This window comes from Struthio camelus, chromosome 2 (assembly GCF_040807025.1).
Source record: "Struthio camelus isolate bStrCam1 chromosome 2, bStrCam1.hap1, whole genome shotgun sequence".
Classification (NCBI taxonomy): domain Eukaryota; kingdom Metazoa; phylum Chordata; class Aves; order Struthioniformes; family Struthionidae; genus Struthio; species Struthio camelus.
The window spans coordinates 121136521-121151855 of NC_090943.1; the positions used below are offsets into that span (position 1 = coordinate 121136521).

General features: G+C 40.2%; 1 protein-coding gene across 9 annotated transcripts in view; it reads right to left on the minus strand.

The window, feature by feature from the left end:
* The window catches only part of TMEM241 (transmembrane protein 241), a 63277-nt gene extending 51661 nt beyond the window's left edge, over positions 1 to 11616 (minus strand). For all 9 annotated transcript variants that reach the window (XM_068932352.1, XM_068932351.1, XM_068932354.1 and 6 more), the window contains exons 1-4: positions 11427 to 11616; positions 7822 to 7868; positions 5187 to 5264; positions 720 to 801 (exon numbers count right to left, since the gene is read on the minus strand). In XM_068932352.1, coding sequence (XP_068788453.1) covers positions 720 to 801; positions 5187 to 5264; positions 7822 to 7868; positions 11427 to 11498 — 279 coding nt within the window. In that variant the 5' untranslated portion in view covers positions 11499 to 11616. The remainder of the gene's footprint in view (positions 1 to 719; positions 802 to 5186; positions 5265 to 7821; positions 7869 to 11426) is intronic.
* Between the last annotated feature and the right edge of the window lie 3719 nt (positions 11617 to 15335).

Consider the following 15335-nt stretch of genomic DNA (forward strand, 5'->3'; position numbering starts at 1 on the left):
AGTTGATAGGAGTAACCTGGCTCTGCAGTTAAACTAGGCTGCTTTGACAGAAAGCAGCAGGAACCTACCATAGAATCTGGTCTTATAGACTGTGTAACAGCAGTATAACACTGAGGTAACAGAACTTTTTTTTTTTTTTTTTTAATTAAAGGAAACAGTGAATCACTTAAGAAAAAAGCATCTAGCTTTAATGAAAGCAGATTTGATATCCGCTAAGCTTTTGGTAGGTTATTGTGATTCAAATGAATCAATCTGATTAATCTAGCCATTCCCATAATCTCTTCCCAACTTTCAATTTATTTCTTCAAACCTTGTAAAGCATCAAAAGCCTCGCACTGAAAGGGTCTCTGTCCTTTTCCTAGAAACATATCCTACTGATCTATGTCCCATTCCCCACTATGCAAAAAGTTACACCTAGTAACTTCGTCAGCTTCTTCCCTGGTGGCACAATTCAGATCTGTTCTGCAAAATACTGAGTGCTCCAGAGAGATGCTGAGTGCTTTTGACTGTCGCTGAGGTCAGGAAGATCTGAAGGAATTTTGCACCTTTTCATACTGCTCTGCAATTCACAGGATTAGACTACTACTCTCGCATAGTCAATAGGTTTTCTTTTCCCCTCCCTGCCCAGGGACAGCATTAAGCCCCTTGTGTGAAGGGAACATTCTTTCTTCATGAGATAGAGACAATGAAGAACTGATTTCTACTTGTGCATTTCTTACCAGTCTAGACAGTGCCCTGGAGCCAGCATAAATAATGCCCACAAAAAGTACTGAGGCAGGAAGCCATGACAGGATGTCAGACCTGTGAAAACAATTAAAACCCCATTAATTCACCATATTCGGTTACTTGAAGAATACAACATGCATATAGGTACATCTGTTTCAAAAGTGTAGGCATTAAATCCCTTGTCTGATTGTTCAGTACTCCTCCCATTTACTAAAGAAGTTGAGACAGAAGTGAATCACTTCATTTAATCACAGAGTACATGCACTAGCAGAAATGTATTCTTTTACTCTTTCTCTCACTCCTCTCTCTCAAAAATTGTTTAATCTCTTTCATAGCAATTACTACTACTGGTTTTGAAGGAGAGAAATTTCATTTCAACCGATTTCCTTGACGTAAAAGGAAGAAAAACTGACAAACGAAGGCATAAAATGGTGCACTTGCACAGACAGCACCCATTTTCACTATGTACAAATACACTTGCCCACCCACACATTCATTTCTCAGCCAGATTTACAAAGAGATTCTTCCTGAAGATCAGATTGTCTCTGTGGGAGCCTCTCTCTTGAGATTTCTTAATGATATTCCTTTGACTAAGCCAAACTGCTAAAGGCAGTTTGACAACTAATGGAGTAATGAAGTCATCACAGATTGATCTGAATTTTTTTCAAGTGATATTTATTGCAGTGGGATCAGGTTTCACTTTTTGAGATGGGGCTTCAAAATTTGCACTTGTCCTTTGTTGACCTCAGTACTTAAAGGGAAAAAAGGGATCAGGTAGGTGGCAAATTTCAGAAGGAGTAATCTAAGACATTGAGTAAGTCAGGAGAAGAGTGGCAGTGACTTAAAGGCCTGATCCAAAGGCTACTGAAGACACTGGTACCTTCACTAACTCTTCCTGAGCTTTGGGCTACAATCAAGAGAGCGTTAGTGAATAATTCCGGCTCTTAGAATAAAAGTGTGTGCAGTACTTTCATTTGGATCACATTTCCAACTAGCATGAAAGAATCAAAATGCAATTGCAAGTACCGCTACATTATCACATTTCACAGAATACAAGAAAAATAGACCACTAAAAGAAAAAAAATTAGACTATGTGAATAAAAATAAAATACATCTGAAGATTTATATAAACATAAGACAAGGGGAAAAACCTAAACATCATGTTTCCTTTCTCTTCATAGTTTTCAAAGATAGTTGGTCAAAAAAAACAGGGTAGCAAAAATAGAGTATTCTTTAGATCCTTTCACTAGCACAAATATTTGCTCTGTTTTTGGGGGACAGTCATTATCATTTCTGAAGAAACACTGTGCCTTTTCAGGTTACTGATTCAACCGGAATTTTGCCAAGACCAGATCTAAAACTGTCATACTTCATTACCAACAAATTCATGTCAGGTATCAATCAATCTCTATCAGAATTGGAGTAAAATTGGAGGGGGGGAAAGGAGAGAAAGGAGGGCGGGAGGTGAAAAGAAGAAACACAGGATGAGAACTGAATTTCCATTTGGGCCATCAAAAAAAAAAAAATCACCTTTTCATGTTCCATACCACTAAATTCTAGGAACCCCAAATATGTCCCCATCTCCAATGCAGTAATGTAAAATGTAATGGAAACAAACTTCAGCTGCTTTTCCCATGATGTAAAAGTAGAATTTTATGCTGCCAAGGGGGAATTTCTGGACTGGAAAAGAATGCATGAGTGTTTGATACAACATATCAGCACTTACAATCTGTCCTGTACATAAACCAATCAGTAGCTTCTAATGTTGGCAATACAGTGATGTACGTGCAAAGAAAGCAAGCTGAGGGACATAAAAGAACTGACTAGTTGGCCATTATAAAGCTAGATCTAAAGCTTCCTGAAGTCAATAGGTAGTCTTCCCTAAACCACACTTAAGCTAAGGATCTGAGCTGCTACTTAGCTGCGGGGGAACTGCAAAAGTAATAGAAATAAAAACAGAACACAGATAATTTGGGTGCCTAGGAGGTTAGGCAGAAGCTGGGTGGCTGAGATTACAGCACTGGAGGCTTTATGTAGATACTATGCATGTTCTTCTGTGCTCCAGAGAGTTCCTGTTTATGATACGGGTTTGCAGATAGTCACCATCCACCCTCTAGAAGCAAAAAGAACGGTAACAGAGTCCTTGGCAGGTGGGAAAGCTGAGGGGAAGCAGATGAAAAGCACAATATCCATAAAACCTCAAAGAAATTACTTAACTAACATGTTTTATGGAACTGAGGACCAGTTTTCATTTGGTCTTTATTGTGAAGTTAATGTCCCCGAGTTTGCCGGGCTCTTTGGACAAAAGCTGGTAATCTCTATGTATTAAAATAATTTTTCTTGGAATAACCTGAACAAGCTCAGAAAGCATATGAGACCCGTCTGCAAGACAGAAGATACTGAGACTACATGGAAATGAATAAACAAATGGATGCTAGTTAATTTTTTTCAGTAGAAGTCTAGGGACTGGATATGGTATTTTTAAACTTCCTGCAAGTACAAAAAAAGATAGATCCACAGACCAACATTCTGTGTGTGTGTGGGGGGAGGGGGGGAAGCATGGTTATACCACAGGGAAAAGGCCTTTGCAGGAGGAAAGAGCTTGAGGGGAAGTTGGAGAGAAGCTTTTGAGAAGCTACCTTTCTGTGTTGTTGTGTCTAGGGTGTTTTTTGTTTGCTTGCTTTTTCCTCCTTATATATACATACAGGAGATAGATGCTATGAGTCCAGTTCAGTAAAGCATTAAAGTGTGCACTTAATTCTTCTGAAGAAAGACAGATTTAAACTGATGCCTAAGTACTTTGATAAATTACATCCAGAATACATGAATGAATTGTGGTCATTTAATTTGGTCCACAGTTAATACAGAACACACCTATTCCAGAAGACTGCTGAAAAGGTTTTGCAAAACTTATTTTTATCAGTTTTCCTAGATTATGCTGACATCTAGTGGCCGGAAATCTCTATCTTCAAAACATAAAATAACTTTTCATCAAAATATTTCTGAGATAAAAACATCTTCAGGAATAGTTCCTTGTCCAGTATTTTCTTTAATGCATTTCAGGTCAGGGGGTGGGGAACTTTTTAATCAAAAATCCTAAAGCAAAAGGAAAAAGCTTTCCAAGCTGCAAAGAAAAATTTCTTTGTTTTCGTGAATTAAGGGAAAAGTACTTTCTCAACTCACAATGAAAAGCTGAATTTAAAAGGACATTACTGATGGCTGTATGCCTTTGCCCTTTGGCTGTACTGTGAGGACAAAATATGCATGCATAATAAAAACTTCATAAGAACATATATCACTAACTGACACTAAAGCAAGATTTGGTATCTAATTCTGCTTCTACCAATATTCATGACAGCTTTTACTCCGATATCCTCATTTTATCCAAACTGCACTTAAAAGACAGGAAAATAAATTTTGTTTCTGTTTCTAATTTCACTGAGATTTCAAGGGCGATGTAAGCACGTGCAGGCCTGGTCTCGTTCTTTACACACACATGCACGCATGAAGCACTTTATTCCAAATGAGGAATTTCAGTTTTGCAAATCAACCGTTTGAATCCCAAAGAGTAAACCCATTAGCTGCCACCAGCTGATACAGAATCACAGAAAAGAATTAGATTAGAAGGGAGCTCTGGCAGTCATCTAGCCCAATCCCCTAGCTTCAAAGTTAAATCATGTTGCTCAGGGCATTGTCCAATTAAGAGTCGAGTTCTGAACATCCCCAGGAACAGAGACTGAACTACCACTCTGGGCATACAACTTATATATCGTAACACTTTGAAATAAAATACCACATTCTGTATAGTGGACTGGATCTGTATGAACATAGAAAAGTCTTCCAGAATATTGTACTAACTTGTCACCGCTGTCAGTTCAAGCGGGTGATCTTGATTCATAAAGTACCTTTTAATCTAGAATTTGATTATGATACAGAACCTCTGCATCACTGCAATGGCTACTTGCTTTGTGTTTATAAGTGTTTGAGGCAGGAGAGGGTAAATGATTCCCATTTATGGGATACAGCCTTTACACAGAAAAAGATAGATCATCACATTCATTGATTTAACTGCACTGAGATTTTGGGGTAGGAGGTGACAACGCCCTCACCTAACAGTACTGAGGCTTTCCTTATGATACTATAATTCAGGGAGGGGATGCTTACAGTAGACAAATCACTGGGTAAGTTATCCTTCACTAATGGCAACACTTTTTTCTTCACCATAATAAAGTTGAACTTAATCCACTTTATATTAATAACCCACTGAAATACGTGTCTCTGAACATTAGACTACAACACAGGATCTAGCCTACGTTTGCGAGGCAGAACATGCAGACACAAACTTACACAGAATTTTATGTTTTAGCAAGCTACTGTCTTCCCCAGCCAATATAATTACATCATAACCCACCTACAGGAAAAAAAAAAATACTTAGTAGATACTAAAAACCCCACTGTACCTTGAACACAAGCTTATCTCCACCCATCCCAGCTTCCAGGAGACGTGAAGCAGAAGTCCACCAACTAATGTCTGCCATCTGAAATAGAAACAAAGCAATACTTCTGAATTATTTGTCTTTTTTAACCACAATGAGCATGACCTCAGAAACCCGTTTCCCACAGCACACCCATGACTATAGCTATTTGCCTTTTCTGCAGTTTACAATGGATGCTCTCTATTCCCCTTTAAATCTTGTGTGGCCTTCATTTCCTCCAGACTTCCTGTCTCTTTGGTGCTTGCCCGCTTCTGTTTCAAGGGTTGTATAAAGGATCACCTACCACAATGTCCCTGGTTACATTGTTCGTTCTCCATTTTATTGTCTTTTGCCATGCAAGGTTTACAATAACAGTGATGTTACAGCCATGATAGTTTAAAGATACAAGTGAGGCAGGGTTTGTCACAGGAGATAAATATCCTTTCACACATAAAAATACACTTTCAGGATTCAAAGACTTACTTCAGTTGGACCAACAAGCCCCAAAGATGAGAAGTGTAGACCTGGTAATTTCCAGCATTAACTCTGACTTCTCACAGTAGTTCATGCTCGTCGTAAATTACAAAGTCCCTAGGACTGAGATCGTTTCCCCCCACCCCATCTTGTGTAGCAAGCACCAAGTGACAAGTCATCAACAATCAAATCATCACATTGCACACAGCCTCTAGTCCAGAGCCTCTAGAGAAAATGTCTTCACAGCAAGATAGCTTTGCACACAAACCATGACACTGATGTTCTTACTGAAAAGGTGTATAACAATTGAAAGACTTTCTGCATTGACTTAGGTACCCAATGGCTTAACCCCTCATAAAGAGATTCCTCAGGCCACTACATAAATTGTACGTGAGGCCTTAGAAAAAGCTTGCAGATAACTTAAAATTACCACTGATGCACACTGAGCTTTTTTATGCTCCAAATACATTATCAGTTTCCTTCTTCTTCGGGTAGTAGTTTTCAGAGAGGTGTTTCTTGGGTGAAAATCCTTGAACATTTAGCACTGTTCAGACAGAGATACTGTACTGCAGTATTAAAATACATTAACATCTGTAATTGGCATGTAAGTGGGTTTGTTAATCCCATTCACACCCACACATTTACCTTATGTAACATTACATACAGTTGGACATTGTGAGAGAAGAGCAAGCTCACTGTCCATAAAGGGTATGCTGAACACTCAATGCTACTATCATAGCTCACTTCCCCCTGTTTAGCCAAGGAGCATATGACAGCTTAAAAGCTGCGTATCCCTGATGTTTGCTACAGGCTCGACTGTGCTCCATCCCAAGCCAGGGATGAGTTCCTATCAATTTTAATTTGAAAGATTTAGAGGGTATAGAAGAATCTCATCTCATGTGTTAAGGAAAGAAGTTGACAAGAGTTCCAGATCCTCAGCGCTATTTGATATAGTCTTAAATTATACAGGGAAGGGAAACAATGACAGCAGACAATAATAGCATTAACTGCTGAGGACAATACTCCTTCTCCATTGCTCATCTGCCACAGCTCGGCCACAGCTCTAGAGGAAAGTGCATCTGAGCCTCTCAATTTTCAAGGAGTCACCTTTAAAAGTCAGCATTTATGGAAAAATATAGTAGTAATATAGACAGTAAAGCATTTCCAAATACTAGAAAAGGGAAATAACAGATACCACAATGCAATTGCATGCCACTGAATGCACGCTTTTTTTACTGTTGACTTACTGCACTTGTTTTTAATGCACACTACTCAAAACCTTTTCCCCATACGATAAGTCTTGTCCAAGCGAATTTTTGTGTACACGTATATGAGAACTGAAGAAAGCATTCACTGCAAACTTAATAGAGCTGAGTACACTCAAAGAAAATGGAGATTCCCTAGGGAATTATTCTTAGGGTTGATCACAGTCCTGGGGCTGGAGGGCAGGAAAAAGTTACAATACATGCTAAGCAGCAGTACAGGATTTTCCAGTTATCCAGTGTCTGCAGATCTTACCCACATACCAGAAGAATAAATGGGGGAAATCTTAACTTTTTAGAGGCTACATGCAATTCTACTAAACATCTCAGAGTCGTAACAGCACAGTGTGTATGGATACTCAGCCAAACATTACATTTCTCATTTCAGTCATTAAGATACAGTTGTGACTTACCATATAGAGTTACAGCAAATGGCTAAGCATGAAAATAAGCAACTTTGTATTTGCGTATGCCTAAAGATTGGTTTAAGGTTGGTTTTCATTAGCATAGTGAAAGAGAATACACCACATCTGAATGGAAATGACACTTAAAGCTAACAAAGACAGGCAGTGTCTAAACTGCCTGCCTAACTAAAGACATAAGACTTTGACATAAGGCCTTATGCCTAACTAAAGCATAAGACTTCCAGAAAACCCGGAAATTATGGACAGTCTGTATCTTTTAAATACATTACCAGCATGATGCTTGAAAATTAACCAAGGCAATGAACGAACACTTTACTAAGTGTTCATAAAGTATGTTCTCTAGAGGGCAAAAAGCCAGTAATGGCATGAAGTACTAAAGTTAGCTCCAGCACAGAACAGCAATACATCTACTGATGAGAGTCATTTTTCAAACAAATGTATTCTTAAAATTGTACTTACCCTTGAAAAAGGGTAGGGTAGGTAAATTTCAGGACAGACAGGACATACTGGAAAACAAATACCAAATTAATGGACATCAAACATCCGTGGTGTTATAACATCAACAAGCAATCACAAGGGAATGAAATACAAACAGCTCCTACTAAAATAAGGAAAAATAAAAAGACAAGACATTCTGAAAGTTTTCAATAATTTCCTCTTCCCATGCCAGAACTGCTGGATACTGCCCCAGTCACTGTGGAAACTAGTTTAGTACTAAAGTACATGAGGTATGGAGTGGATACACTGAATGATGAAGACAGGGGTTACCTGCTAAATTGCTCTCACTTACTGAGCATGCTCCATGCTTTGCACCGAGTAGAAGAGTGTTTACAGTCAAATATATATATATATATATATTTTATATATATATAAAAATATATATAAAAGCATTTATCAGTTACAGTTGTTTCATGCCACAGAGGTGACCTTTGGCAGAATTAAGACTGAGAACTTTAACATAATCTTCTCCTCACAATTATTTTATTTCACGGACCTAAAATTCTGTTAACACAGCATTTTGTATAAAATAAACAGTGTCTATAAAGCACTCCGGAGATGTTACGCTCTGCAGAAGTAGCCTCTGTGTCTTTGCTTTGACAGGGTCTGTGTTTATGGATGCTCGCGTCCTTTCTGACTAGCGTCTATACATACATCTGTGAGTGTGCACATACAGATATGTAGATACATACACACACAAATATGAGGGAGAAATATGCCTTTACATATTATATCAGGATCTAACAACTTTCTGCGATGAAGTATACGAACACTGTTCCTATAAAGGAGATCATCACCTGGGGCTTCCTTGGAAGAAAGTAAAAGTACCCTACCATCCCCAGCAGGGGCCACCAGAAGTTGTCAATGGCAACAGAAGCTAAACGCTTTCATAGAGGAAACTGAGCTAAGCTTTTTGTAAGGTCCAGTTTCAGGGGGTGGGGGAGTAATGTCACTAACAAGATGACATCAATATAAGCAGAGACAAGGCATGCTGATTCATAAAATAGTCATATTACACACACACTTGTCATTACTGGCTTTTAAATTAGTATGATGTACATGTCTGAACCCCACTTCCAGTTACACACTGCCTGGGACAACCAAAAGATCTATACTCTGGTTATTTTAACTTTTGCTACACTAAAACATACATTCAAGTTTTAAAGTGGGGTTGAGGAAGAAGGCCCTATGTCAAAGTCTTTCAACTTCCTCTCCAGTATAGTTAAGCCAAGTGTCTTCTCCAATTCATGATACAATTTGGCAGCTATTCTGGCCGCTTTCTGTTACTAATCACTGCTCCTAACAGTCTGCCAAATAAAGTGCATTACTTCTTCCTGTGAGTTTTGCTTCATTTCTGGACTTCAGTCTACTTCTGGACATTCTTAACAGTAAACATAACTTGGAACACAAATCAGTAGCCTACATATAGAATAGAGAGATTTCACTCTGATCTCTTAAAAAAGCTGCATTTCTTCTAATTCTCTCTCAGGAAATCCATACCATGCTTGCTTCAAAAGCATCTTTTCTTTCAGAAATCTGCATCAGGAACACAGACGCACTCTCTGATATATAGGACAGGAACAAGTATCTACTATATCAGGTCTTTACTTTACAATAAGAAGAAATTTCAAAGGTAAGCCTTAAAACTCAACTAAGCTCACTGGTGTCAATCTTCTTCACTGCAGTTCAGATGCCAGTGGTTTTATGTGTGACTATTTTTCACTGCAACTGACCACAGCGTCACTCTCACTGACACCAACAAATACCTGGAGAATCAAAGATGAAAAGAAAAAAAGAGAAAAAACCTCAGGCGCTTTGGGAGGGTATTCACACAGCCTATATGAGGCTTTAGGTGCTCTCTAGAACATCTGTGTCTCCCCATTGACTTTAAGGGGAATCACACTCTTAACTGACAGTCTCTGACTTAGACTGAAGTCTTACATGTATCTAACCTGAACTGGATAACATTAATAACCCTCCTCCTAGAGCGAGCAAAGAAACTAGCTCAAACTATTCGAGTTATGCATTTTTATCCACCATGTGGCTATTTCTGGCGTATTTTTCTTTCTGCTTCTGCCTAGATCTTTCAGTAATACCAACAGGCAACTAAGTTACACAGTAGAAAACATTTTTTGTCCTTAATTTACAGGTTAAACTGCCACATAGATCAGCGTAAGTTAATATTTCTTTACATATTGCTATAAAACCTTTAAGATTTTTCTCTTTGCTAGGTTCCAGGTTAACAAAACTTCTGTGAATTCTGCAGAATTCTGAAATAGCAACTGATGGTTAACAAAGAAAATCCTGTGCTCTGGCACACAGTCAGGCCATGTGTGTATAGGAGTACACTGGAAAACAAGAGAGATCTCCAATGCCTTTGGGTTTAATGGTTGCTAGATACCTAGTAATATAGTCAACACTACAAATATTTTCAAGACAGTATAATCTCCAGCTCTATAACTAATGTTTTATTAATTTGAATAATAAGAAATCATTCTTTTGCTCCTCCAAATACAGCAGTCTTGAAACGTATACATCACAGAAATGTAAAGATCTTGCACATGCACAAAAATGGAACTGGTAGAAAAGTCAGCTATATTCTGCATTACAATTGCAGAGTGGGATTGGCAATGGTGAGTCTTTTGAATGAAATGCTATTTTGCTAATAGCGTAGTCCTCATTTTGGATGGATTGATTAGCAGGCTTTTTCTAATCGGTACAAAGTACACAGAAACCATGCTTCTTTTTTTGTTGTGGGTTCCTCACTTTTATCTTACCTTTACAGGCACAGACAACTGTACATCTGTAAAACCGATTAACAGCCACTACTGTGTGTTTATGAGTCTCACTGATAGACACTTCCTGAATAAATCCCAAAAGCAGTCTGTTTCTTTGCTATTTTTAAGATTCCTCTAAATCTTTGACGGGATCTTAAATATTCCATGTCTCGTCCTTTCTTCAGGGGAGACAAGGGGAAAAAAGGCAGCAAGGCAGCACTACATAAGCAGAGCCGTAACAGCCGGCGGCAGAGTTAAGAACTGAGGAACCCGACCCTCATCTAACGCTGGTTTAGTCGCACCGCTGGGAAGAGCGGTCTCCATTTCAGCCTGGAGCTGGCAAGGAGCCTCACGCTTCAAACCCCTGCAGAAATTAGGAAGTGAGACAGGAACACTCAACCACAAGGATTTCTACAGAAAAGCAAAATAATCCTCACGGTGAGAGGCAACAGTCCTGCCATCCATTCTGTTCTACATTCCCCCCCCCCCCCCCCAAAAAAAAATAAAATAAAACAAAACAAAACCTCGTCCGCGGCCCCAGGCTGCCCCCTACACCTCTTGATGTGCGCGGCACCGCTGCCGACACGCCCAGCATGCCCGGGCTTGCCCCGGCAGCCCGGGGGAGGGCTGCGCCTCGGCGCCTCGGCGCCTCACAGCCGCGCGGGGGCGGCGGCGATCGCGGGGGCGGCGGCGGGGGGCAGCGCCATTTCGGAGGGCAGAGGCGGGCCGAGGCCGGCGGGACCCGGCGAGGCGCCGGCCCGGGCTGTGCCCCCGCCCGCCCGCTCTTACCTTGTTAGTGAAGCAGGAGGCCAGGTAGAAGAGGCAGAAGGCGAGGCCGCCCGCCGGCCGCTTTAAATACATCTGTCAACGCATGTCCCGCCGCCGGGGGAAGGGGGGAGCGGGGCAGCGGCGGGGCGCGGAGCTGGGGGCGCCCACCCGCGCCGGCCATCACAGCGACGCGTGGCGGCGCGGCGGAGCCAATGAGCGCCGCGCACGGCCGGTGAGGCGCGGCCCCCCCTTAAAGCGGCGATGCTGCCCGTTGGGCGGGGTGGGACCCACCGCGGCGCGCGCGCGCGCGCGGGCGGCCGTTGGGCTCTCGCCCGCCGCCCGGCCCCGCGCCTCAGCCCCCCACCAGCCGCGACCGAGGAAACTTCTGGAAAGGGCTTCGAGAAGGGGGTTTGCAGCCTTGACGGGCCTGATGGCGGTTGGTGTCACTGCAGCCGAGATAACTGGCGCACCGGAAGGATGAAAGGGTCTGTGAACTAATAAATAGCACTATACTGAGATTTTTATCAGCGCTTACCTGAAATGTTCGGATGAGCTCATGCCTTCACTGGGCACAAGAAATAGAGGCAACCCAAATTCATGCCAGTTTATACCACGCTAACATTCAGTCCCTCCAAAACACACACATGCCTATTTAGGCATCTGTACTGTATGACCCTGTTGCTTAGTAGCAGGCAGCTGAGAGATTAAACCAGAGATATTATTGAAATAAATGATGCAGCTACTACAACTGCCCCCCCCCCGCTTTGTAAGTTTGCATGGAGGATGACAAAGTGCTTTTGACACCAGCTGAGAGCATCTGTCATAACATCTTAAAGCGCAGTTCAGAGGAAGTGTTACAATGCGTCTTAGGGATGGCGTTCTGCAGTTCAGTACCTCAGAGGCTCGTCATACCTAAAACAGACTTCCGTCCAGATGTGCCGGATCGCATTGCTTAGTACTATTGTACTTAGACCATGTATTCTCAGCTTGTAAATATATATTGCCTTGAAACACAGAAGTCATTCGCTTGTGTAAATTGAATTCCTATTCAAAATTACTTCTATCTTATTACAATTTATCTTCAATATGTCATCCTCTATTTGTTTTATATTGTTACTGGAGAGATCTAACAGTTCCAAGTTAGCCATATTGTCAATGTAAAGTATGAGGACAAGTTTCTGAATCAGAAATGCTAGCTTAGTAATATCTATGAGTAGATCTCTGGGAAAATCACAAAAACAAATTTCAGATAAAGTGAGAACTTCCAGCTGCTCTAAACCCAAAGGAAAACAGGAGGCAATTCTGAGAGTAAATTACTGGGTAGGTCAGCCTTCCCTAACCTGCCAGCAAACAGCAGCAGTAGAATATTTTGGTGTCTGTTTTCAGGTACCAAAAAGTGTTCTAGGCTGTGTGCACTGTTGTATCTCTGTAAAATTATTATCGTGAGTCAGTAAATCATTAGGATGCTTTATGCTATCAAACGTTATGTAAATGGTTTATTTTATTATGTGACAGCGCCAGGACTTTACAATTAGGAATGGTATCAGAAATTCCTTTTGATACAGTATGGAGAGAGTTACCTGCCAGCATCAAGATACCAGGCTGAGACAGCTCAGCACACACAGACGCTAGTATCTGCAGCCTGTTATTAAAACGGTCTGAATAGGTACGTTTTTCTAAGGTGCTGAAAATATTGTTGTCCAGGTGACTCCGTCTAATTTCAGCTAAGTCAAAACAAACAGTTTTCTGTGTTCTTGAACAGGTCTGATGACAGGTCTATGAAGCTGTTCCAAGGGAGATACAGATAGAGAATGCTCTTGCTACTGCCTACCACTGAATTGTTCTGAAGGGAGAGCTGGTTTTAGGCTAAACCTGGGTATGTTAGATTGAGCCGAGTGGAGAAACAGCCCTGGCAGGAGGAGGCTGTCATTCAAGATCAGTATTTCTGTTTGTTTGGCAATACCAGAAGGAACGTTATGTAAACTGGTAGTTCGTTAGAGAAGAGGTACAAAAACACTTCAGAAAATGGAAGGACATATCCAAAGAGCAGCATAAATGCCAAAGGAATCATCATGACTGCCTACAGTGGGAGAAGCGGGGAGGAAAATCTAACAATTTAAGCCTTTTCTTATGGATGTGGTTTTGCTTCTAATACATATGATCATGGGAATTTTTCCATTACGCTTAAAAATGCCAATCATTTTCCATGACTGTTGAAATTTGTTTCTACAGTCCAGAAGAACCTTTAGGGTTGTGTTTTTTCATGAAGAGAAATAATGCACAGAGTAGTACCAATCTATGTCTAGGCTCTCCACGTAAATGATTGGGCTATATCACACTAGTGACAGGATGACATGCAAAGGTGGGGCCAATTTCTTTCCTGATGGTGGAACCTGGCACAGTTGCACTGAAATTAATAAAAAACAGAGACTCATACCAAAATAAAAGTGTCCACATGACAAGTGGACACCAGAATATCTTATTTTATATTCATCTGCTCTTTCATACCAATTCAAGTTCTGTGTATTAGACAAGCCTTTTATCATAAATTTGATTCAGATATTGTTCATACCTTGCACATAATATATATATATTTTTGACACCTCTGGATACTTGAAGAGGCAATACAGAGATAGAATTTGCCTCTGCTCCCCATTTCTGACAAGATATCAATTAACTTCAGTTAAAAATACCCAATTCAATTTATCAGCCCATTTTCCTGCCTGTGTTTAGTTATAAAGTTGAAGCTGAATGCAGATGCAATGTGATTTTCTCTGAAAATATCTTCAAAGACATTTACGAAATGAAAAGCAAAACTTCTTTATGAAGAAAAAAAAAGCCTGTCAATGGTAGAGTTGAATTTTGTATTCTTGTCCTGCTTGTTTTTTTTAATATCAGAAAGCCAGGCACATGTAACTTGTTCTTTTTGGAAAAGCTGTCATTCTTGGATTATTCTCTGCAGTCCTTGGATGATTAAAAATAAGTGAGACCACCATCAAGAGAAATTAATGTTAGTAATTAGGGGATGTTTAATAAGACATTTTTGTGCTTTAAAAAAACCCTGCTTTTGTTAGTCTGTAATTAACTCAGGCATTTGACAAATACTAGTTAAATATTTAAAACTCTTCCTCTACTTTGCAAGGTAAGTTTCCTTTCTAGTTCTCTAAATCTCCAAGTCATTTTCCAGTAAAAATAGGGGAAAAGTCTTCTTGTTTCTATGGTAAAAAATCAGTACTTTGAAAGTGATTTTTATAAAAGCTAATAAATCTTTTGGGACTTTTTAATGTCATAAAACAGCAAAAACAGAGTAGCATTCCCCAATATCTTCAGTTGCAGCTCACACTTGAGAAAACAAGAAAGAGAACAACCATTTTGTTGATGAAAATAGCACTCATAGCATGTCTTAGCAAAAATAAATTGCTCCCTTTGTATTTAATTTTAGCTGTACTATCTGAACACTGGGTTCAACAAGTTAAAAAAGTTTGTCGTACAATATATTCAGCGAATGGCAGATACTCAACCTGAGAAATTCCTGTGCACTCTCTGCCTTCAGCAGCTCAAGAAATTTAATCAAAAGTGATTTCACAAATTGTAGCTTTTATTGCTTAACTTACACTGTTTGCGAAACTTGTTTTGCAAGCCTCCCTGGAAAAGAAAAAAAACAAGTAAAACAAACAGAAACCAAATGTCAACAACTAGATTTCACAGCAGTTCTTATGCATGTCAATGACACATAAACTATAAATATCCTAGGGAGGCAGAGAAACAGTGAAAGACATGCCCCACCTTGCCTCGATTGCTGGGCGTTCTTTTATTAGAGGGTAGGTAAGCCGCATTCTTGCCAGTTGACATATTGGCAAGGCGCTGTCTGTGCAGTTGTCATTTCGACTTTGCTCAGGTAATTCAAGGTACAGGGTTCCCTGTGTACGT